The 24516-nt window shown below is 52.2% G+C and overlaps 7 protein-coding genes across 7 annotated transcripts; 4 read left to right on the forward strand and 3 right to left on the reverse strand.

Annotated features, from left to right (window-relative positions):
• Nucleotides 1-267: 267 nt before the first annotated feature.
• On the forward strand, nucleotides 268-2695 carry Asppvi_003753 (uncharacterized protein; the record flags this gene model as incomplete). The annotated part of the gene is made up of 3 exons (XM_043299714.1): nucleotides 268-846; nucleotides 957-2591; nucleotides 2648-2695. 3 exons carry the CDS (start codon nucleotides 268-270, stop codon nucleotides 2693-2695), a joined length of 2262 nt encoding a protein of 753 aa, XP_043155649.1.
• Nucleotides 2696-4734: 2039 nt separating this feature from the next.
• Asppvi_003754 (type I polyketide synthase) lies at nucleotides 4735-13095 on the reverse strand (the record flags this gene model as incomplete). The annotated part of the gene is made up of 11 exons (XM_043299715.1): nucleotides 4735-5926; nucleotides 6014-6265; nucleotides 6320-6990; nucleotides 7055-7750; nucleotides 7815-8243; nucleotides 8297-9603; nucleotides 9656-10945; nucleotides 10997-12084; nucleotides 12140-12510; nucleotides 12580-12995; nucleotides 13047-13095. The coding sequence occupies 11 exons, from the start codon at nucleotides 13093-13095 to the stop codon at nucleotides 4735-4737; spliced, it is 7761 nt and encodes a 2586-aa protein (XP_043155650.1).
• A 496-nt stretch (nucleotides 13096-13591) lies between these two features.
• Asppvi_003755 (uncharacterized protein) lies at nucleotides 13592-14773 on the forward strand (the record flags this gene model as incomplete). The annotated part of the gene is made up of 2 exons (XM_043299716.1): nucleotides 13592-14574; nucleotides 14632-14773. 2 exons carry the CDS (start codon nucleotides 13592-13594, stop codon nucleotides 14771-14773), a joined length of 1125 nt encoding a protein of 374 aa, XP_043155651.1.
• Nucleotides 14774-15079: 306 nt separating this feature from the next.
• Asppvi_003756 (uncharacterized protein) lies at nucleotides 15080-16186 on the reverse strand (the record flags this gene model as incomplete). The annotated part of the gene is made up of 2 exons (XM_043299717.1): nucleotides 15080-15758; nucleotides 15855-16186. 2 exons carry the CDS (start codon nucleotides 16184-16186, stop codon nucleotides 15080-15082), a joined length of 1011 nt encoding a protein of 336 aa, XP_043155652.1.
• A 383-nt stretch (nucleotides 16187-16569) lies between these two features.
• Asppvi_003757 (uncharacterized protein) lies at nucleotides 16570-18429 on the forward strand (the record flags this gene model as incomplete). Its single annotated transcript, XM_043299718.1, has 3 exons — nucleotides 16570-16597; nucleotides 16660-18200; nucleotides 18253-18429. 3 exons carry the CDS (start codon nucleotides 16570-16572, stop codon nucleotides 18427-18429), a joined length of 1746 nt encoding a protein of 581 aa, XP_043155653.1.
• A 109-nt stretch (nucleotides 18430-18538) lies between these two features.
• Asppvi_003758 (zinc-binding alcohol dehydrogenase family protein) lies at nucleotides 18539-19603 on the reverse strand (the record flags this gene model as incomplete). The annotated part of the gene is made up of 1 exon (XM_043299719.1): nucleotides 18539-19603. The coding sequence occupies one exon, from the start codon at nucleotides 19601-19603 to the stop codon at nucleotides 18539-18541; it is 1065 nt and encodes a 354-aa protein (XP_043155654.1).
• A 542-nt stretch (nucleotides 19604-20145) lies between these two features.
• Asppvi_003759 (nonribosomal peptide synthase) lies at nucleotides 20146-24145 on the forward strand (the record flags this gene model as incomplete). Its single annotated transcript, XM_043299720.1, has 2 exons — nucleotides 20146-20607; nucleotides 20663-24145. The coding sequence occupies 2 exons, from the start codon at nucleotides 20146-20148 to the stop codon at nucleotides 24143-24145; spliced, it is 3945 nt and encodes a 1314-aa protein (XP_043155655.1).
• Between the last annotated feature and the right edge of the window lie 371 nt (nucleotides 24146-24516).

Genomic DNA, 24516 nt, shown 5'->3' on the forward strand with positions numbered 1-24516 from the left:
TGTCATCAAATCTCGGCAAGGGATTCGTAGCCTAGCTGTTGACACCAATAAGGGCTGTATGAAAATACCTGTATTGAGGAGGTTGAACTGGTCGGTGGGTTTTATGTCCGAGCCCCGAGTCCGGACCCGGGCCCGAGTCCGAGAGCAAGATGGAACAGCACCTCACTTCAGCAGCTTGCCGACCCCGCGCTTTCCCTCCGACCTTTCCAACATCATTGATGTCCGTTGACCGCGCATTCAATACCTGCAATTTGGACTGTCGTCAAGATGGCTGAGGACCAGCGCTTTGGCAGTACCCGGTCAGCATCTTCACCCGCTCGTCGGAGCCGCCGACCTGCGCAATCATGCGACCCGTGCCGCCGCCGAAAAGTACGTTGCGATCTCAAATCGCCATGTTCAGCCTGTCAAGTCTCCAGAAACTCGGTGACGTGCATATATCAAGGAGATCGGCAGCAACCTAGTCTCGCCCTGGAAGACCGTGGAAGCGAGGGCAATACTGTCCAACAACAAGTTCCTCGCTCGCTCAGCATTGCCCCAAACAACAACATCGATCACCCTGCAAAGAGGCAACGAACAACGAATGAATCGGAGCGAATTCGGAGAGTAGAGCGACGTGTACAGCAGCTTGAGCACTCGGTTGTACCAGAAGTCGATCCCCCGCAGCACAGCCTCAGCAGCAGCAGCAACAATCATCTCACGCTGCTGGCATTGTCTGATCGCCTCCAACACGTCGAGCAGCGGCTTGCTGAGCTCTCCCAAGCTCGTCCTGCGCCTTCAGCTGTCACGGGCGATAAGTCTCTAACAATTCCATCTGTCATCCCTCGACTTCGTCACAACCAGAAGAAGGTAAAACTGTTTCCTTCAAGCCACTGGCTGCACACTGCTGAGAAGGTATCGTTGAAGCTCCTTTCTAATGAACACCTTGACTGATTGAACATTGGCTTACGTGTCAATAGTTCAGAGTCAGCCATTTTGGAGACAGGGACGTTGAATTGACCTTCGTGGATACTAAGGCCGAGCTGGCCGATTCGGTGAATGAGATACGCAACTTGCGACTCACGATGAAAAATGAGCAGGCACCGCAGATGGATGACCGCGTTTCTCAACTTCTGAGTACAATGCCGGCTCGTTCCATCTGTGACCGACTAGTGAATCACTACATGCGGACTTTCGAGTTGATCTATCGTTGTTTTCACATTCCGACATTCTGGGCAGAATACGAACAATACTTCAGCCAGCCGCAGCCTGTAGTTACAAACTTTGCAATCAAATTGGGTTTGGTGTTGGCCATTGGAAGCGTCTTCAGCAACGACGACGACAAAGTTCTACAGCGCGCGCGGCGTACTTGGATACAAGCTGCTCAATACTGGATGGTTGGACCGTCAGAGAAAACTACCAACAATCTTGATGGAATTCAAATTCTCTGTCTTCTATTGGTTTCGCGGCAGATAACATTAGTCGGCCGTTCACCGTGGCTGTCGGAAAGTGGTCTACTTCGGGTGGCTATGGCTATGGGCCTGCACCGAGATCCACAACTGTTTTCTCTGTCTCCTTTTCAAGCCGAGATACGAAGGAGGCTTTGGACAACAGTCCTAGAGCTCGTAATCCATGGTTCCATGGACTGTTCCATCCCTTTGCTTCTTTCTTCAAACGACTTTGACGATCATATGCCTCTTAATGTCAGCGATGCTGATTTAGATTCAGCCAGCAAACAGTCTCCATCTCCACAACCGTTGACAAGCTATACGGAATCGTCGATACAAATTCTCATGCGTCAGTCCCTGCCGTTACGACTTGAAGTTGTCAGGGCGGTCCAAAACGAGCGATTAGAGCACTCATACGAAACGGCCATTGAGCTAGCTACGAAACTTCAGACAGTTTGCCGTACTCTTGCAAGCTATTGTCGGTCGCATTGGTCGCAATTCCTAGGCATGCATCACGCTTTCCTTGATATGCAGATTCGTCGGTATATTCTGGTTCTGCATCGGCCTTTCATGCTACAAGCGCAAAAGGATCCCCGCTTCTATTTTTCCCGGAGGGTTTGTCAGGAGTCTGCAATGATTATCGCCACTTATGCCGAGCGACTTCGGCTACCTGCAGACTCTCTTGACGATCTGTCCAAGTTGATGGTGATGAGCACAGGGTCATTTCGCGGACCTTTGAGCCTGGACGTAATTTCAGTCTTGGGCTTGGAGGTTGTGTCTCAGCTGGAGGAAACGGGTTCCGGTCCGTCATCTGCTTCGATTGGTCTCAACCACACATTGGTCCTTGATCCTCTCGCTGAACTGGCGCGCGGCCAGCGAGCGCCCATCATTCGACTTTTGAAACACATCAACGAACAACTACTGCAGATCGTAAAGTTGGGCCATCCTACCACGAAACGCTACATCTTTCTTGCTGGCATTCTTTCCCAGATATACGCCATGGAACGCGGCCAACCCATTTTGTCTGCTGTGCTGAACACTGCAAAAGACAGCCTGAAGGAGTGTTACGATGTACTACAGTCCTACAGGGCCGCCAACACTCCCCGAGAAGTGTCGCAAGACGTGATCGATAATGGACTTCTTGACGGCCTGGATTTTGGCGCAATGGTGAGTACAAATTACCAAATATGCGCCTCTTACATAGCACTACTGACTGAAGTCAGGACTCCAACTACCTGGACTTTTCGGCCTTTTTGGTTCCAACTATTTGATAGAGCAAGTTCACAGGAAGATTTACGTTGCGAAATGAAGATCGTGATTAATTGAGGTTAATTCTTTCCATTCTGTTCTATGTTCGATCGTCTCTGTCTCGAAAGGGTTTGCTTACAAAGGCGAGGTATGACCTGTTGCTTGAAGCAACACTTGTGATGCATTGTGCACCTTGTCCAGACTATCTGAGCGCCACGCTGAAAATCCATCAGGCCGCACGAGGACAAGACAAATTAGTATTGCTAGATAGCCTGAATCAAGGGCTATCTAGTGATATAAATATCATTTAAAAATACCTAGTGGTTGTTGAGATATAAGGGAATAATCATCTCTGTCATAGGTTGGTATAAAAGTAGTACAGAGATATATATATAAGGGTACCAAGGTCCAATAACTACTATACCTTTTAAATAATTTTTAACCACCACCCATTCAACCCAATAGATATTGAATTGATATTTCTAATATAGATTAGAATAATCATAATTACTATATATTTCATATAAAAATTATAATTTTATATAAGCATGCTTATTAGGGGGCCTTAGAGGGGTCCCTAAAGGGGGCCCTGGGGGAAATGGTAAGAGTTAAAATAGTTAAAATTTGTGGTTTAACCAACTCAAAATCAAACTAAATCTAACTATGGTTTAGTTAGTATAGGCCTAGCTATACCTAGCTAGGCCTAGCTGCAGTTTTTTGCAGTGAAACGGCAACCAACCTAGATTAGGTTTGATTTAGTTCTGAGTTCTAAAATTTAGACCCAAAACCGCAGCGGTTCAGTGCCAACTAAGGTTGAACTCACCCAAACTCGCACCAAATGCAACTCTATATATAGTGATAGTATAGTAGATAGTATAGTAGTTAATGATTATTTAAAATTTCAGAACAGTTAAATTTTACTAAATAATAACAGTTTAAACCGCCTGAAATCAAACTGAATCTAACCATGGTTAGTTAGTATGGGCCTAGCTAGGCCTATCTAGGCCTAGTGGTGGATTTTGCGGTGAAACTCAAACCAAATTGGAACAGATCAGGTTTGGTTCCAATTTCTAAGATTTGGACACAAAATCGCAGCGGTTCGGTTCCAACCCTAGTTGGACTCACCCAAACTCAGATCAAATGCAACTCTAATAATATCCTTAGTGTAGTTAGCTGTACATTAGGATATAATACACATTAATTTGCTACTGCACCTTCAACAGTGGACCATTTATCAATGACAGCCAAACACAGAGGTTCACTGACCGAATCATCACAGCTAAGAGCAATGTCCACTGGCTGTCTAGCAGTTCGTCAGCCCTGGCTTTTCAGATTATCTCCTGTTATGACCATTCCGCCCTCCTTCACCCCGAAGGGCTCTACCTGGATCCTACCTGGAAGGCTGTCTAAACAATTACTCCAGAAGGAGGGTTGCGAAGGATGGAGAAAATATGATCCAAATCTGTATAACTTATTACGCGAGTAACAGAACATTAGCAGAAGCGCATTGAGATGGGTCCAGATCTATGCTCTGCATAGCTCAAGCTGTGAGGCGACCTCTTTGTCGAATGTTAAGCAAGTTGGCAGAATGCTGTGCATTCAACAAGGGAATCAAGTCTAGAGAAAGCAAAGAAGAAGAGAATGGATCTTGTGGAGTGGCGTTTGATTCTTATCATCCCGGAGCCTGGCAGTCTTCGCAAAACATGCAAGCCCAGCACTTCATATAGTATTGTTAGCAAATAGCCATTTATATATACGACCGTCCATCCATAATCCTGGATCTTATGCATTATATCGTTGATTCAATGATCATATGATTTCTGCTTATGTCTAGCAACAACAACATCCAACCCAACCGTTTGATCCTTCCTTATCAAATCCATCTTCTTGCTCAACGCGGCGTGAGTGTATGTGAGTTGGGCGATGCTGCTCCCAACCAGGGTGAGCAGGGTGAGCGAGTGGAAGAAGAAAGACATCTGTCAAAGTACTGAGCATACCACACAATACCACACAGTGCTTATTCTTTCCAAGGAGCATAGAACCCAAATTCAAGCAACACAAATCAGGTGGACCTTGTATCAGCTAAGGTAACCACTTGATCAGCCAATCTGTCGAATGTCAGGCCCTGATCCAACAGGCCCAAGAAGGGCAAGTCAACGGTAAACTCCTTCCACGCCCAGCTCTTCAGCTCTGCTGAAATCATGCTGTCCATCCCGTAATGTGCTAGGGATTTGCCCGGGTCGATTTTTTGAACGGGCAATAGCACCAATTTGGAGAACCGTGCCAGGATCAACCCCAAGATTGTGGACTTGACAGCTGCCTCGCCCCCTTCGGCACGGGCAGCTTCAAGCAATTCGCGGGTGCTTACACCCGCCGACTGCTTAGCGTTAAGGGCATCGCCTTCGCTGCCACCTCCTAGCGCTGCAACAAGATTGCGGAGCCGATTGTCTTTCAGCCAAAGCGATTTGCCCCCTGCGCGAGAGACACGGGTGGGATCCATCCCAGTGACAATATGAGCAGATGCGCAAGGATCATACTTGAACAGACCTTGGGCACTCGAGGTGCTACCAAGATCTCGACGGCGACAGGCGAACTCCATCATCAGAAGATACTCATCAACACTGATCCCATACATGCCATTTCGCTTGAGAGCCCTCTCCACATCGGGGTGCTCTTCAACATGGCCGACGTCAAGAATCATTCCCAACGCGATAGATGTACCCTGTAGCCCCATACTCTGGCGGTAGCGTGCCATGTGGTCAAGGAACGCATTGGCGGCCGAATAATTGCTCTGCATGGCAGCACCAATCGCACCAAGAACAGAGCTGGTCATCACGAAGAAGTCGAGGTCATGCTCCTGAAGCAGTTCATGCAAGTGTGTCGTACCCAGCATCTTGGGATGTAGAACCTGGTTGAATTGATCCAAGGACATTTTTGTAAACAGCGTATCCTTTTCGGAAAGACAAATGTCATTAGCTGCGGCCCGGGCAAACTGGAATGGGATAGAATATCGTACTTTGAGTACCATGGCGGCCTGAACCACTCCTTTGATGGGGTGCTTAGCACAGGCAATGGCCCGACTGACATCTTCTCTTAATGAAACGTCACCCCGAACCACTTGTACCGTCAAGTCTGGATATCGAGTCCGCGCGAGCTCTCCAAGTTCCTGCACCAGAGCAGCTGCTTCCGGCTTGTCGGCACCGCTCCGTGAGAGGAAAACGAAATGACGGGCACCACGAGAGACCATCCATGTACTAATTGAGATCTTAGCTAAGTGTCCGGCAATATCGATGGTCATCAGTCGGAATGGGGATCTCAGAATAACAAGGAAGAATACTTACGTCAAACTTCTTCCCAGTCCTCCCAGGCACCCTATCAGGAGATATGAGGCCTGGGAGTTGAACACCAATGGCTGGGTAACTGTTTGTATGGGGACAACAGTGTTTGATGTACGGGTAAGAACAGCTCGCCCGACAAAGTCTTCCTGGGAGATATGGCCAACAGCATCTGCGAAGCACGACAGGTCATACTGCGTAGATGGTAACGGACGGATAGAATTGCGACGGAGAAGGTCCAGTGCCTTTGCAAGAAGGCTGAGTTCATTTATTAGCTCCAAGTACCTCTCTCAAGTTGTTATCTTGGCTCACCTGGAGTGTTGAAGGGGGGCGTTTGCAAAACCATCGATGGGATCAAACATCCCAACAGTCGTACCCTTGTTAAGGAATGATACTGCCGCACTCGCCATGTCGCCAGGAGCACCATTTGCCAGAACAACGATTCGACCACCATAGTTGAGGGAATCACTGAACAGCTGATAGCCCCCTTTCGCGTCGGTAAGGATCGCATCAAATGAAGTCCCAATTAAGGTTTCGTTAAAACCAGCCCGACGGTCCACCAGATGAGCATTTTCCCCGAGTTTCTGGAGGAAAGCTCGGCCAGGTTCAGAGTTAAAGGTCACCTGGACATCGGAGCCAGCCAAAAGAGCGACTTGGGAGATAGTATAGGCGAGACACTCCTGACGACAGTCAATCAAGACCCGATCCCCTGTGTGTAATCGCAACAATGTCTTGACAATATGCAGGGATATCACAACAGGGTGTATCTGGCTGAGGAGGTCCTCAGAGCGCTCATAGACTGAAAGCAATTCACAATTACGCTCATTCACGATGACGGCCGTGTCAAAGTGATGAGGATAGAAGCAACACACTCGATCTCCCTTCCTCAACTTAGATGTCTTGGGGCCGACTGCACGAACAGTTCCCACCATTTCGAGGCCAAAGCACGAGGAGGGTGTTTGCCCTTTGAGGGCGGGTATTGACTGAAACTTCATCAGAATTGATCTTTGTGTGATGTTAAAGGGAAATAGAGAAATGGTATCATACCAGTTCATCAAGAGGAGCGGCCTCAATGTCCAGGAGAACTTCGTGCTCACCCGGTGCCTTCAAGGGGTGCTCCTTGAAATAGAAGCTATCCAAACGCCCAACCTTTTCAAATTCAAGTGAGTAATTGGAAAGATCGCTCTCCGGAAAGCTTGATATAGTCGGTTTAATAGCCAATTGCCGCTCGAAGTTGGCATTCTCCACATCATCGGTCACATACCGACTGATATACACCAAGCCGTCCTTTTCGACCAACTCAGTATCTAGATCGCCGTTGGGATCAATGTGAAAGGCCATTTCGGTCTCTACAATAAGCTTAGCGCTGTGTTCATAGTCCGCCTTCCCATCAAAGATGTCAACATCCACGCTGCAAAGATGGAAAGAGGGTTGCTCAGTCATGATAGACTTCGCCAGGCCAAAGACCAAGGATTTTGCCGCATCTTGGCCACGGAGAACATCGATGTTAGTTACCCAGATGGCGGTGGCGGCCAGTTGAGTGTACCGTTGGATGGCATGCATCTMGCCAGGAGTCATACGTGCCATCAATGGACCCTCCAATTCACCGAGCATAATTGTGCGGGAGTCACGCTCCAGGGATGTCGGAACGTCCAGGAGAGCCATTGACCGAGTTGATATGCCAAGTCGAGCATATTTCTGTTCAATAACCTGCTGGAAGGACTGAGGCGTATTACGGTAGATCTAGACGGGGAGTTATTAACCGAACAACAGAGCCGAGCAACGAGATCAACGAAATATCGCATACCAAAGTGACCACTGGTGACTTGACGCCACTGGTCCCGCTGAGACCATTCTGTCCGCTGGTATCATGGAAACCATTGACCCCATCTACACCGTTAGTGCTATCCATGCTTGTGTGCTCAACCGCATCGCCGATGTTGCGGGAGACCATGAGAGTAGTGCAATCGGCCGGCTCAGGGTAATCATCGAGCACGACGTCTGCTCCCGAAAGGCCAGCATCTAGTAGTCTCTGGTGCCACAGGGCCTTCGACAGGAATGGGCTGGATGGCCGTCCATCGTCCGTACCGAGCCAATATCCAGGGAGGGCTCCGAGCATGTAACCCGTCACTTGTCGTTGCTTTGTGGTCTCAATGATAATGAGCTTGCCATTTGGCTTCAGGAGCCTCCTGCAATGGCGAAGAGACGAGGTGACGTTGCGTGTTGCATGAATGACCTGAACAGCTATCAGTGAAATTGTCAGGCCAATGTTCGCCCATGGAATCTCACGTTTGAGGCAAAGACGATATCATATGACCGTTCCACAAAGCCCTGGGCGGCAGGGTCTTTTTCAATATCAAGGATGCCAAAGTCTAGATTGAGATAGCCCTGGAACTTGTCCTGGGCAACACCCAAGAAGGCTTTCGAAACATCGGTGAAATCATACTTCCCATATTTTGGCAGAGGAGTGTCTCCTTGCAGGGCTTGCAACATGGGCTTTGTCGCACCACCAGTGCCAGCCCCCAGCTCGAGGATACGCAGACTGGGGTCTTTGTGCGCCACCAGCTCCATAATGCTGCTCAATTTGGCATATGCACCCACCTGCCCAAACCCATCTTCATAGATCTTCGACATGAGATTACCCTCGACCATCACATCTAACGCGCCCACAGTTCCAGACACGATTTCCGGCATACGCGAGTTGAGTTGAGCTACCATGGCCGCCTCAGGAACAGTATGCGCGACATCACGAGCGATGGAGTTGATTTCCTCCATGAGGTCCTTGCCGGTCAGGCCATCATGACCCTCGCTAGAAGAGAGGGCCTGCCCCTCTGTCCTCAGCCATGCAAGGAACTTGTGCATGTGCCCAGGCAAGTGATCTGTTTGCAAGTTCTTTGGGAGCCTCTCAGCACTGCTCCGAATCGCTAGCCTGGTAACCTTTTCCAGCTCGGAGAAGAAGTGTCTGGAGGCCGACATGTCGTCTTGGGTCCCGTGGAACAAAGCATTGGCTTCGGCATTTGTCATGCGATCAAAGTCCGGTTTCCAGACCAGCCGAGTGTATGGCTGGGGGCTTTTACTTGTCGCGTTATTGCCGGATGCTGTCTCCAGTGCTGAAAATAATATTTCGGCTTGGAGAATCGATCGGTTACTCGGCGATGACAGGTCAATGAATGTCTGAACCGATCGAAGTCCTCGGTGGTGCCCGCGGCCACAAGCTGCCAGTGGAAGGACTCCACCGTTGTTTTGCGGCCAGATTGTCAGCTTTCGAATTGCAACCGGAAGATAAACCTTGTTAAGTCTCTCAGGTTTTCCATGATGCGCAGCGATAATCGAAAGCTGCAAACAGGCGTCGATGGTTGTTGGGTGAAGCATATATTCCGACTGTTGACCCATCAGTCCGTCGGTTGCACTCTGCGAAACATCCGCAGTCGCTTGATGATGATCAGGGCTAGCACGGATATCGGACAGCGTCTTGAAACCTGGTCCATAGACCAATCCGACTTTGTCCATGGCAGCGTACCAACGGCGATCATAGCTGTCCTTGTTGACTCCACCGCGGCTGCCGACATTCCTCTCATCAGTCCAGAGCAATTGATCTGTTTAAAGTCAGCATCTGTAATGAGTCCTAGTCAAAGAGAAAGAACTCACCATTAGTGCTCTTACTGTCGATGAGGACCGATCCAGTGGCATGCTGAGTCCAGGTCCCTTGCGAGAAAGTGCTGACGGAAAACTGATAGGTGGCAGGTTGGCCAGGAACAGTCCAAAGATCGAACATTAGTTCTGTACTGAGTCCTTCTTTCAGGACCATTGCAGATGTTATGTCCACATCGCGTAGAGTGTATGCGTTGTTAACAGCCGTGACGGTTGATCCACGGATCTGAGTGACTGCCTCGACAGCCAGGGAGACATACCCAGCGGCTGGAAATACAATGTCATCACCGACTCTGTGGTCCCGCAGCCATGGGATATGATCAAGACTTAGGAGGTTTCGCCATGCTGGTGCGACATTAGATGTGCCAGGGAGTCTACTGCCCAGCAGGTCGTGGTGAGGGTAGGAACGGAAACGGATGTCAGTGCTGAGGCGGCTTTCATTCCACAAAAGGTCTTCATCATACGTCCATTGGTATGTGGGCAGATCCTTGATGAAAGAGCCATGTGAATATTGAATCCTATCGGCACCTGTTTCGGTCTGGTAGATCGTCTCGTCCGCGTTTATGGTGCAAAGGTCAAGTGGGCATCCCGACAGAAACAGAGACCCTGCGAGCTTGAGCATGGATTCAACCGAGTCGGTGTTGCGCTTAAGAGCAGACAAATAAACCAGTCGCTCTGGGCTATAGCCCAAGCCCGTGCGGATTGCTTTGAGCGGCGCAGCCAGTGCCGAGTGCGGACCAATCTCGACCACCACATTCACCTCTGGCCGCTCCTTGAGAAGTTTTTGAGTCGCCTGGTCAAACCGCACGGGCGATTCAAGGTTTCTTCGCCAATAATCCAGTTCAACGGTCGAGAGCTCTTGCTCGGTCACCGAGGAGAACATAGTCACTGATGAATGGCCAGTCGAAGGCGGGTCGTTAGGAAGAAGACAAGTCTTCAGTAGTGTCTCATAGTACTTTCCAGCTTCAGTCATCAACTCAGAATGGTACGCGTTGCCAGAGGTTATCAGCTTCCGATTGAAGACACCAGCACGGGCAAACCGACCGCGAGCCTCATCAACCGCCTTCTCCGTGCCACTCAGGGTGACGCTATCTGGGGCATTATAACAAGMAATCCCGATCCCAGGAATATCTTGGATTACCTGAAGAACTTCCTCCGGCCCTTGTCCGACAGCCAACATGGCGCCGTGTTGAGCGCTCTTCACAGTTGCCGCACCCCGTTGGTAGGCAATAACTATGGCTTCTGCGGCGGAGATGAGCCCAGCGGCGTAGGCGGCCGCGATTTCTCCTATTTTATTGAATTAGTCTATGATCCACAGGTAATAGCCAGCAAACCTACCAGAGGAATGCCCGACGACGGCTGTCGGATGCACTCCCCACGAATGCAAGAGATCAACCATGGCGATCTGAACCGCCGTGGTCAAAGGCTGCGAGAGCTCCGCCTCATTGACTCGGCTCTTTGACTTTGGCTGGGCGAGAGCCTCAAGGAGGTCCCATTCAGGAGCGTTGGGCAGCTTGGATATGGTGCGTCCCAGGTCATGCAGTGTTTGCCGTACCACGGCATACTCCTGTACCAGCCCATGACCCATCTGCGCCCACTGTGCGCCTTGGCCGGTAAAGACAAAGGCAAGCTTCGGAGAGGTTCCCGTGGTAGTGCCCACCGTGAGCTTGGACGACATGAGTGAATCGACGAGCTGGGGACCGTTCGCGTCGCCAGGAACAAGGGTGAATGCTCGCACAGAGTGGTTGCTGCGGCGGGAGCCCAGAGTATGCGCGAGGTCCCGGAGAGAAAAGCCACCCTTGAAGCTGCGGGAAATGGATTCGATGTTTCTTTCCAGAGTTGATTCGCTGTGGGCCGAGAAGGGCAGCAAAAGGTATTTCTTCGACGCAAACTTCTCGGGAGCCGGAAGAGATGTTGGGATGCTCTGGTATAAATCTCCCAGGTACGACTGTACTGCGTCCAAGACAGCATGCGCATTGGCACCACCGTAGCCAAAGGAGTTGACACTGGCTCGACGGTATTGCTGTGCGGTTGGCCACGGTGACAGTGTCTGAACAATCTTCAACCGGCCGTCACGGAGGTTCAGGGCCGGATTCAATCGCTTGATCCCAATGGTCGCAGGTATCTCCCCCTTCTCCAAGCAGAGAACCGTCTTGATTAGACTGGAAATCGCACTGGCTGCCTCTCCGTGGCCAAGATTGGTTTTCACGGATCCCATCAGCAGCGGGTTCTCGGCAGTTCTCACACTCCCAAAAACATTTCCAATGGCTGACACCTCCAGGGGATCTCCGACTGGAGTGCCAGTGCCATGACACTCAAAGTATCCGGTTTGGTCCAGGTCCAACCCCGCGCTAGCGTAGGCCTTTCTGATGACCATCTCTTGATCTTGCGCGCTGGGATGGCTGATTCCGGGACTCTTTCCGTTGCTGGATTGGAGAATTAGCTTGAGGCTTCGATCGAACGAGCAACAATAGCACTCACGCGTTGATAGATGTGCCTCGGATAACAGCACGAATTGGATCGCCATCTGCAATGGCCTGGGATAATGTCTTCAGATACAAAGAGCCAACGGCCTCTGCACGGGCATATCCGTCTGCGGACTCGTCAAAAGTGTGACAAGCTGAAGTCGGAGACAGCACACCCAAGCGCACACTGCCAATCTGCTGCTCGATTCCAAAAATCAAATTGGTGCCGGCGACAACGGCGGCTGAGCAGTCACCAGCTTGCAAACTGCGGCAGGCCAAGTGCAGAGCATACATGGTGCTAGAGCACGCCGTATCGATCGTCATACTGGGTCCTTTGAGGTTGAACACATAGTTGACTCGATTGCTCAAGATTGTCAATCCGCCACCCTAGAAGTCGGGTTAGCAACCGAATGGACATATATGCTTCCATGTGCCATGGCAGAGGACATAGCTTACTGTCATATGATACGGAGCACCATGGTTGATATCTCGCGCCTGCATTTGGCCGATATCCCAAGTGAAGTTTCCAACATAACAAGCAGTTTTTGAGCCCGAGACATCCTCCAGACGAGCACCAGCCGCTTCAAAGCTCTCATACACAACCTCTAACAACTTCCGCTGCTGAGGATCCATACTGGCAGCCTCCTTGGGGTTGATTCCGAAAAAGAACGGGTCGAACTGGCGGTAAGAGTCATCTTGACTCAGAAAGTATCCCCCTCGTGTGGATATACTACCAGGTCGCGTTTTATCGGGATGGTACCAGGAATCCACATTAAACCGGTTCGATGGGACATCAGACTGAGCCGATCTCTCCTCAACTAGTAGGTCCCAGAGCTTAGACGGTGAGGTAACTTCGCCCGGTAGCCGACATGCTATCCGGTAGTCAGACACCACTCAGCACCACACGAGATGGGCGGACTTACCCATTCCTATGATGGCAATGGGCTCAGGATGGTCATTGTGAGGAATCATAGCTGCAACGTTCGTTTGAGAGAAGGCGTGGGCTTGAGTTGCTTATGTCCCGCTGACCTTGTCCAGAAGATCCAAAGCGTCTCGCTTTATAGTGCTGGCGGCCGCGTGTCGTGACTACAGATCCAACGACCTAACAACCATCAAGAGGCTCTTATCCACTCCATATGCGAGTACTATTAGTTCGAGTAAGTAACTACTACATAACGCCCCCAAGTTACATGATGTAGTCGAGCGGGTAGCGTGCCACCAGTGTGTCAGTGGTGTGGGATTGCCTCGCTGGTTAATCTTTGTGGATCTGCCCTGACAAGGATCTTGAGAGATATTTTGTATTCCATGCTAAGAACTGCGCTGGACTAAAGTACATGTACTTGCTATTACTGGACTAGGTTGGGAGCGAATGCCTATAATAGTCGTATTTAGAGCCGTTTCGAACATTGAAAGCCGCCGCAGTCGACCATCCATTTGACCCAGTACCTCTGACCCTCATGTCGCCATAATGCCGGGCTTTCTTCCTGAACCGTTGAGGATGTTGGTGACAAGCCCAGCGATCTTGGACTTCACCCCGGATGGCCCTCTCCCATATGCATTGCGGCAGAAGTTTACTGGAAAGCCGCCACCTGTGACTCCTGATCTCTCCTTGGCTTCTCGAACCGTGCTGGTGACGGGAGCGACGTCCGGGGTCGGTCTCGAGGCAGCACGTCAGCTTGCGCAGCTGGGCCCACGCCTTCTGATCCTTGGGGCGAGAAATATGAGCAAGGCCGAACAGATTAAGAGTGAGCTCGAAAGGAATACGCCTCATCTTACCGTACAGGCGGCTGAGTTAGACCTGGAAAGCCTTTCGTCTGTCGACTGTTTTGTGGACGAGCTGAGCGCCAACTCGATCCGGCTGGATTTGGCACTTCTCAATGCAGGGTTTTTTGCTCACGATGACCGGATTACCAAAGATGGATACAGCCCACTGTTCCAGGTGAATTTTCTCAGTACCGCATATCTCGCATTGAGGCTGCTTCCTCTGCTTCATACAATGGCTCCACCTCCTCCTACTAGTACTGTCTGCCAGGGGCCAACCCCGCCGGGCCCACGTCTGGTGTTGGTAACCTCCGAGGCGCATGCTTGGACAACGTTTCCTCATGTGCCCGGACCCACGGACAATCGTACTCTGCCTATATTGTCCGTCTTCCGAGACAAGAACACGCTTGGCAGTGCAGACGACCAATACGCCCGCGCCAAGCTGCTTCTTGCGCTGTTTGGGAAGGAATTGTCCCGGAGATTGACCGCGGCGGAGAACGACACGACGGTGGTCATCACCACTCCAGGGTTCTGTGCCTCGAACTTCTTCCCAGATGGGATGATGACCCGGCTGATTCAGTTCACCTCCGCTCGCTCGGCCCAACAGGGAGGAGCGTTGCATGTCTTCGCTGCCACAGCACAAGGACCCGAGATACATGGGGCCTATTTACGTGATGGAAAGCCCACTCGGTAAGTTACCTCCAAAAGAAAAGGAAGTAATAATACTGAACTGACATACCCACACAGACTATCGAAGTTTGCGCAAAGTCCGCAAGGCCAGACCCTGCAACAACGGCTATGGGGCGAGATGGAAGAGTTCCTCATACAGCGAGGAAGTTCGCCCTTGGAAATTCGACCTTCGTCTGCGAGCCCACAAAGGCCAATGTAGCTATTTGCAAATCATATCTTAAGTTTACTCCATTGTGCACCTTCTGTCAGCGTTGCTGTCGGACCCGTGTTATAGAACGCCTGAGCAGTAGAACGCAACTCGCTACGGGGACATTCTCTCTAGTAAGCCATAGAATGCAACTAGCTCACAAGTTTTCATTCTCACGCGCAAATATTCATACTCCGTACACTAGCGCTTCGAACGTCGGCGGAACCCGGATCCCCATCCCTGCAGTACTAGTCCGTACAAGCCCCTATGGGGCTATACCATACCTTACAGCCTCATACCGGCCCTCCTTACACAGAATCAATGTTTTCGCTTCCCCTGAGTCACCTGGCGGATCCACCGCTCACGCAAGGCCCACGCAGCTGCGAGGGTTGCGCCTGGCCCGATGAAAAGCCACCCAAGCATCAAGTAACCGGCCACCCGCCAGGAATGCAACAGGATCCGACAATGCGTCAGTTCGTGCCAGGCAAGAGTCAACATGGCCGCAAAGGTAAGCACATAATCGATCTGCAAAAACTTCAACACAAGTTGCGCGACCCGTTCCGGCCGTGCGGCAGCCGTTCCGGTGTGCTCGCCAAGGTTGATACCGATGTAAGACAGGTGGCCAACAACCCCAACCATCCCGGCCACGACATATTGGAGGTTCGATTTCGGGTCCATCCGCATGTGGCGGGAGGATCTCCCCCTCTTGCTGCTTATGGTCTTGAGCAGAGACGCTGTCAGACACACGTACAGTGGGTAAAGAGTAAAGGCCAGAACCCCCCAGATCTGAGGCTCGAGGCCCCACTGGAAGGGGTCGAATGTCAGCACGGCCGGAGCCCCATAGCCGATCAGCACGCTGATCAAGACTACCCAAGTGGAGTGGCCGGGAAGAGCCGCGATTCGTCCAGGGTCGGATTGTCGCGCGAAACAGACCCCATAGAGTGGACACATAACCGCCGAGGTGGCCAATTGGGAGAACAGTCCCCACGAAGTCGAGCTAGACATGCGTTAGCCCCTTAGTCCGAGGTTTGAATTTTAAATGCAACGTCATGTCATGCCAAGCAAGCATGAGAGGGCAAATTAGTAAACCTACTATCGTGCCAAGCTCCTTGGCGCCGCTCGAAAATCCTCCGTAAGCAGGACGATGGGGATAGCAAACACGTTGGCCAAAAACTGCGCCATGAAGTGGCGCCCCCCAGAGAAGAGAGACTCGCGGCCAACGACCGGGAGATTGAAGGACGCCATGGACATGAGTCCCCGATCCAGACGTGGAAAATGACCGAATCCGGGAATACGGGTAGAAGGATGCCTGTTAACGACGACATCCAGCTCTTCAAATCCCCCATTCCAAGCAAAGACACCCCAAACTCCCACCACAGCGGCGATGGCGAGGCTGACGAAGATGATGGTGATTGGACGAAGCATGTTAGGGGCAAGATAATGGAGACGGCTGATGTCTGAAGTGGACAGCGTCTCGCGGACAGCGTCTCGTGGACAGCGTCTCGGTTGGGAAATGTGTACGAAGTATCATTCCTAGCCCGGCGTCTGGTTGCATCTAAATAGCACGGAAGCAGTGCTATCCCGAATAGGTACTGTACACGCAGTAAGCTGCATCATATTCCACAGTCATAGTAGTAGATAGAACAGGACAGGCTTACTCAAAGAAATCCCTTCCCTGTGGAAATATGAACGGATCCACCAGGTACGTTATTTCCAGGTTGTGAGCTTTCGGGGGAAATGAAAGAGAAGAATGTGTCGACTTGTCATTCTCGCGTAGGTCGTCTTTTACTTTTTCTCTTCTCGCGACTATGTACGACGTGATAGTCATCGGTGCCGGTAGGGACCTCCAAGGAAAGCCACTTCCCCAAGCTCTCACTGATCTGCTTCCATTATTGCAGGGTGGTGCGGGCTCGTAGCCGCCAAAACTTATCTTCAAGCATGCCCTGATGCGCAGGTCCTCATTGTCGATGGTGATTCCAGCATCGGCGGCACCTGGAGCAAAGAACGGCTCTATCCACATCTTGTAGCTGAGGCACATCATGGTCTGTTTGAGTTCTCGGATCTTCCCATGAGTGGTAACAGCGTCCTACCTGATGGAAGAATCCCGAGTGCGGCGGTCCATGCCTACCTGGTGGAGTATGCAACGAAATACAACCTCATCGAACGGATCCGACTTAATACCTGGATCGAAAACGTACGGCGCGAGCCGCTTGCGGATGACAACAGTCTCCACTGGACACTCACGGCGGCTGGCTCGCAAGAACAACTCCAAACCAAGAAGATTATCATTACGACGGGGTTGACATCGGAACCGCTTATCCCGTCGCTGCCGGGCCGGGAAGAATTCGAGGGCGAGGTGCTGCATAGCAAGGCCCTGGGTCATCCGCGGACCGTTGGTCGGATTTCAGACCCGTCTGTTCGCCATGTTGTGGTCTACGGAGGTTCCAAGTCCGCTTTTGACGCGGTGTATCTGTTGCTGCGCGCTGGCAAGACGGTCGACTGGGTGATCCGAGAGGAAGGTGGAGGGCCCTCGATGATGACGCCGCTCTCAATCCTGGGCCAGCCAAGCTTCCGTCTCAATAATAGTCGCATTTTGCCTCTCTTCTCGCCGCATCCATTTGGACCCCCCGGGGAACTTTCTTGGTGGCGACGAGTGGTCCACCATCGTTCCGGGCGGTGGGCACAATTCATTGTCATCATGTTTTGGCGCGTCATGGCCTATCTGCTCCAACGCCCTTGGGGATATGACGCGAGCCCCAATGGGCAACGTCTCAAGCCTCTCCTGGGACTCGACAGTCTCTTCTGGAGCCCCGCGACGCTGGGGGTCATGACGCACCCAGAGTTGTGGGATGAAATCCATTCCGGGCAGCGAGTGAAGATCCACAGAGAAGCCATCACCGGCCTTGGGAGGGACAAGCGCGTCATCCTGAGCAGCGGCCGGGAGTTGTCGTCTGCGGATTTGGTCGTGTGCGCCACTGGGTGGCATGCTCGACATTCATTCTTCGCGCCGGAGGATCAGCTGGCCGTCGGGCTGCCATCCACCGCGTCGTTTGATCCTGAGTCCCAACAGAGATGGATGGATCTTCAGGGCACAGCGGATCGGGAGATCACAGAGGAGCTGCCAATCCTCCAAATGAATCCAGTTCCTCCGCCTCCACTGCGGTGCGAGGATGATCATCATCTCTACCGCTTTATCGCACCTAGTAGGGAGGTCTCGTCCCATGAACGGTCTATCGCCTTTGTGGGATTCCTTCGCACGGCCGGTGCACCGATTGTCTACGAGGCTCAGTCCCTATGGGCGACGGCCTATTTGACGGGCGCATTAGAGGTGCCGGAAGCACCACAGCGTGAGCGTGAGATCGCTCGAACGAACGCCTGGATTCGTCGTCGATATCTTTGTGGACGCAAAGTGCCTTTTGCGTTGTTTGACTTTCTGCCGGTAAGTCCCATCGCCGTTCTTCGTCCAAACCCAGCGCTAATTTCATCGACAGTATGTAGATATGCTCTATCGCGATTTGGAAATCAATTCCCACCGAAAGCCAAATCCGATAGCGGAAATCTGTGGTCTCTATCGGCCGCAGGACTTTCGGGGTGTGGTATCTGAGTGGCTGGCTAACCAACGAGCGAAGGATATGAAGGGCGTTGAAAATGTAGTTGACAAGAGCTAGGAAGGCAAACCGGTCTATTCTACTGGGGCAGTATAGAGGCCATCCCAAGCATTTCAATTAAATGATCATCATGTTTGCGTTTTTATTCTCTTTGTCCCCGTCCTGGGGTCTACACACGGAACACTAGTTTACCCCCACGCACTTGCGAGTCTCGCAGCTGCTGTAATCCGCCGAGGACCCCATCCAGGCCACCTTCGCCAATGATGATTCGGTGGGTCTGGATACGACCCTGGTTCAGGAGTTCCTGCACCAAGGCCCACCACCGACGGCCGAAATCTGCGTCCGCGTCATTGGCCGGGAAGTGGGTGGCCCCCATGCCCCAGTCTTCGCCAAAAACAGTATACGCCATGGTCGCGGTGCTAGTCACGTCTGGCCGGGGGCATTGGATGGGCAGCAGTGAGGCGTACTGGCACCCATTTCCCGGGGACAGTGCATCGCCGCAAAACCGTGCACTCGATGGGATAGATACCGTATCCCAGGCTTTCAGTAGGGGCTTGCCCATCCTCTGAACGCAGTCTTGAATCTCCTCAACGGCTTCTTCCCCATCGGCGTAGTCGAAGACCGCCACGGCTCCCAGCCGCTCCGCCAAGTCAAAGTGGTCGGGGGAGCAGACAGCCAGGGGGGCGAGGCCCGAGAGCTTTGCAAATTGGATACCCAAAATCCCTGACGCGGTTGATGCCCCATAAACCAGAATTGGCTGCGTCCCAGGGCTCGCTGTTCTCTCCCCGCCTTCGTGGATGGAGGAAGGGAAGGGGAGTGAGAGGGTCTGGTAAAGCCCTTGTCCCACCGACGTGATGCCCACTCCCAGGGTTGCGGCCTCTTCGAAGCTCATGTTCGCTGGAATGTGAATCTGAATGTCGGCTTTGGCCACAATATACTCGGCAAACGCCCCATCCTGGGGTTCTTGGGAGTTGCCTCCGTGCACGAACCCAGCGACGCGACAGCCAACCTGGAAGCGTGACTGGACGCCGGGCCCGACTTTCTCGACAATACCCGCGTAGTCACAGCCAAACAGGATCCCAGGCTTTTGAGTGACCTCAATATGCTTCCAGTCGGTGGGATTCAATGCGACAGCTTTCGTTTTGATCAGCAGATACCCATCCCGTATAGAGGGAAGTGGTCGGTCATGGACAAGGGCCGCTTGCCCGGGGCCGGTGCTGATAATGGCCTGCATTCTCACCGGGGGAATGGGAGAAAGGAAAGGGGAATGAATATATGAGCTCAACTTCCGCATGTATCTTGCCCGATTATTTGTAGGATCTATAGTGGCACGACAAAAGTTTGAATCTAGCGTGGCCCGACTAAGCAACCATAATATCTTTAGGTAGTAGATTCGATATCCCTACTAGATTCAATATCCGTAACAGTAGTGGCAGTGGGTAATAAATGCGGCGAACAGTAAAAAACTTCAAAAGTCCACATTGTAGCTAGAGTCCGCCGTATGTAGCCTGCTCCCATCTGATCCTAGTGCTGACTAGGCTCGATCCACTTCCAACTTGGATCAGCTACATGGACCGGTCAGTACCGTTGTATATATAGAGGAGTTTTATGTATCATCCAAGTGGGCCAGTCCCTTCGCCCCCGGTTCTGTGTCGTACTTGTTGCTTCTCACGAGGCTAAGTCGGCTTTTCTTCTTGCTCTTCGTTTTTCTATCTGAAAGACCAACGTATGCTAAGAAGACATATTTAGCGCCGCCTTGACTTCCACCAGACAACAATGTATCTTACTACAGGTCATGCACAAGTAGACTCGGACGGATTTCCCTCCATTTCCTCGCTGAACGATCCCATTCCGCCGACGCTTTCCACATCCATCGCTCTCCCTGTCCATTTGCATCTACTGGCAAAAGCATATGGAATTCCAGAATCCGATATTGTCCAGCTAGCCTGGGCCTTGGCTCTGAGATCCGTTTGGGGTATATTATCTATACGCTGGAGCACAGTCAACTGCCCAAAGCAGGCCATTGATCAAAGCGCTCATACTGCCCAATGGGAGTATCTCGAGCTGGACGAACATCAAGCCATCAGCTGGGTGCTTCGGCAGTGGCAGGATCCATTCGTGCATCGATATCTGTCACCTGATGAGCTGCGAGAAGACAAGCACCAGATACCTACCACCGTGATGGCAGTGGTGGAAGAATACTCCTTTCTTCAGACACTGGCCCCGATCGGGTCGGAGGTAAGTAAGGCCTTGGGCACCCCGATAAAGAGCTGACCATGACGGCCTCCAATAGATGGGGATCGGAATGTGCTTTCATCCATCGACGGAGCAGCCCTGGCTCCGAGTCATCTGGAATCCAGAAGGAATGTTAGCAAGCTCCGCGTTTCGTCTCACTCGAGCTTTGGAGACTGCGCTCCATGCCATCTTCCTAACGCCACATGTCAAAGTCGGCGATCTCACCCTCTTCAGCATCTGGGATCATCAGCAAATCCTGCAATGGAACTCCCACTACCCTCAAGCGACCGATCGTCTCGTGCACGAAATGTTCAAGGACGTGGTTGACGCGAGCCCGCAGGCCAACGCAGTTGCCGCGTGGGACGGTGAACTGACGTACCGGGAGCTGGATCGTCTCTCGTCCCGGTTATCTGGACGATTGCAGGATGAGTTCGGCGTMCAGCCGGAGACGATCGTTGTCCTCTGCTTCGAGAAGTCGGTCTGGGCGATTGTGGCTATGTTGGCCGTCGTCAAAGCAGGAGGTGCCTTCTTGCACGTTGATCCCCAGCACCCGGCTGTCCGACACCAGGCGATGGTTCAGACAACAGCCGCGCAACTGGTGCTTTGCTCTGCACGGACACGCAGTATCATATCGAGATCTGTCCCTGAGTGTACATCTATGGTGATTGACCGCAGAGCGTTCTCTGTTGAGCCAGATCACGCACAGCATGAGCCCCTAATCTCATTTCAGAATCCAAGTCCCAGAAATGCTGCTTATGTAGTGTGCACATCAGGAAGCACGGGCACCCCGAAGGCCATCGTTGTTGAGCATGCTTCGCTGTCTACTAGCGTAGACGCCCAGGCCAACGCCATGGAGATCTCGCCGGGATCGCGCGTCCTGCAATACGCAGCCTATACATTCGATGTCAGTGTCGGTGACATTTTCACGGCCCTGACGCACGGCGCGTGTATATGTATTCCCTCTGACTGGGAGCGTTCTCACGACATTGCCGGGGCCATCAATCGCTTGGATGTCAATCAAGCATGTCTGACTTCGACAGTGGCGAGTATACTGTCGCCCGCCGAGGTTCCAGGCCTGGAGAAGCTCACCCTAGGGGGTGAGCCAGCCACACCGCAGTGTGTTGATATTTGGGCTGGACACGTGCGATTAAAGAATGTCTATGGGCCTGCAGAGTGTACAGTTTGGTGCATGATCCAACCCGAGGTCTCCCGGCACATTTCGGTATCCAACATCGGCCACGGGATCGGCGCTCGTGCCTGGATCGTCCACCCAGAGGACCACGATCGTCTGATGCCCATTGGCGCCGTGGGGGAATTACTCATCGAAGGGCCACTGGTTGCGAGGGGTTATCTGAATGACTCGACGAGGACCGATGCAGTATTCCTGTCGCAGCCTCCCAGGTGGCTAGAGTCTTTTGGACCAACACCTTCGCGGAGTAGATTCTATAAGACAGGAGACTTGGCCCGATATGGCCCTGCGGGGGCCTTGTTGTTTGAAGGTCGCAAGGACACACAGATCAAGCTCCGAGGCCAACGGATTGAGCTAAGCGAGATTGAATATCGCTTGCATCGAGCTTTGTCTGACCAGGTTGCTGTGGCGGTCGAACTTGCACATCCAAAGGGGTCGACTGCGCCGGTATTGGCTGCTTTCATCACTTGGGGCCAGGGGATAGATCTGCAAAAGGTGCAAAACTTGACCCACGATGCACGGCAACAGTTCGAAGAATTGGTTGCTCAGATCAAGGCTGAGATCGAACAAGCTCTACCACCATACATGATACCGGGTCTCTTCATCCCGGTCCAGACGCTGCCCTTGACAACTTCCGGCAAGCTCGATCGCAAGTCACTGCGCCATTTTTGTTCCCAATGCTCCCATGAATTCCTGAAGAAGCTGGATGATCCCAATCCAGATGCCGCTCCTAAGGAGAGCGCAAACCCAGCCGAGGAGAACCTCGTTCGGCTTTGGGCGCAGGTTCTGGAAAGGAAAAGCGAGAGCATTCGTCGGAATGACAACTTTCTTTCCCTGGGAGGAGATTCACTGGCAGCAATGCGGCTTGTGAATCTGGCGGCAAGGGATTTGCGATTGACTCTCACTGTCACGGATGTCTTCAACTCTCCGATCCTGGCGGATCAGGCGAACCTTCTCCGGCCACTTGTCCAGGCGAAACATATTGCGCCCTTCGATTTGGTGATCGATGGCGATCTTCCGATTCAAGACTTGGTGGATTCGGTGGCAAAGCAATGTGAACTGACCTCCGACCAAGTCGAAGATGTCTATCCATGTACTCCATACCAGGAAGAGATGATACGTGATTCGCTATACGGCACGCGGACACAGACGGGCCAGGAAGTCATTCAACTTGCCCGCGATCTGGACCTCTCGCGATATATGAGCGCATGTGCCCGGGTGTTTCAACGGTGCCCCATTCTGCGGACTAGATTCGTGGAGACCTCAGGCAAGCTCCTTCAAGTGGTCATTCGAGAAGATCTCCCATGGCAGCGGCCGACATCTCTTGCCGCATATTTGGAGGCTGATAACCAGGAGCCACCGTCGCTGGGAAAGCCGCTCGCACGATGGGCATTGACGTTGGACGGCACGCACCTGATATTGACGATGCATCATGCGGTATTCGATGGCATTTCGCTGGGCCAGATTTTCGGCGCAATATATGCTGTATATCAGTCGATCCCGCTTCCCCCAGTGAACTTGACCTTTGCAACGTTCGTTGGGAAGATATACCAGCCGCATAATGATCTGTCTGATGCCTCCAAACGATTCTGGAGATCCTATCTGTCTCCGACCACGGGTTCCAACGATGTTCCCCTTTTGGACGTTGAGCCCGCCGGTCGACCCTGCGCCAGCTCGGGTACACAACGTCTGGTGATATTCCAGGCCGGTGCAGTCACAGCTTTACAGCAGCACGGACTTACAGAAGCAACCCTGGCCCGCGCAGCCTGGGCATGTACATTGGCTCGGCACCGCAAAAGCCCCAACTCAGACGTGATCTTCGGCACGATCTTGACCGGGCGCAACATCCATCTTCCCGGCGTCGACGAGTTGGCTGCCCCGACTCTGGCACATGCGCCAATTCGGGTCCGCATGTCTGCTGCGCAACAGGAGAAACCAGCCCACTTTCTCGCCCGTGTCCAGGCTGATGCGACCGCCATGATTCCCTTCGAGCATGATGGGATGGACCGCATCCGCGCGATCGACGAACAGGTCCGGGTGGCCTGTGACACCATGCGGACGTTGCTTGTGATTCAGCCGATTCCGGAAGGGCTGAATTTGGATTCAACGTCCCCCTTTCCTGGACCGATCCTTTCGGGCCCACGAGTTGAAGCTCGGGAGATGCGGCATTTCCACTGGTATGGCCTCCTCATGGAGTGCACGTTGCTACCAATGGACGGCTTCTTTGTTCGAATGTCCTTTGACGATACGCTATATTCGCCCGAGGCGGCAGAGAGGCTGCTGGATGATTATTCGCGAACTCTCCACGAGTTGGCTCATGGATTGACTGAAGGAGAACCTCATGTCGATTGAGGGATTTAACTGAGCGTATTTCACGGGTCGCAATCTACTCTGTTATGACTTGGCAATTCAAAGTAGATATACACTGAATGTAGTCATCGACTGTGGTTTACCGAGCTTCAGACGGTTTCACATCGGGTAACCTCCAGATACCTCCTGTCGAATTCCTGTACTCCGTATAATATCCATGGATTGAAAGGACCAGCGCCGCTGCAGCCACTGCAGCCACGACTGCGATTCCTGTCCCCGCGAACTCTTTAGCCACTGATTCTATGACAAATTTTTTCTCGGCGCATGCAGGGGGATGTTGGGGGCTGCCATACGGCATCATACGATACGGTCTGGTCATGTCCGGTCGTAGTACTAGTAGGGGTCCTCTGTGG

The sequence above is a fragment of the Aspergillus pseudoviridinutans genome, assembly GCF_018340605.1.
Source record: "Aspergillus pseudoviridinutans IFM 55266 DNA, scaffold_2, whole genome shotgun sequence".
NCBI classification, from domain to species: domain Eukaryota; kingdom Fungi; phylum Ascomycota; class Eurotiomycetes; order Eurotiales; family Aspergillaceae; genus Aspergillus; species Aspergillus pseudoviridinutans.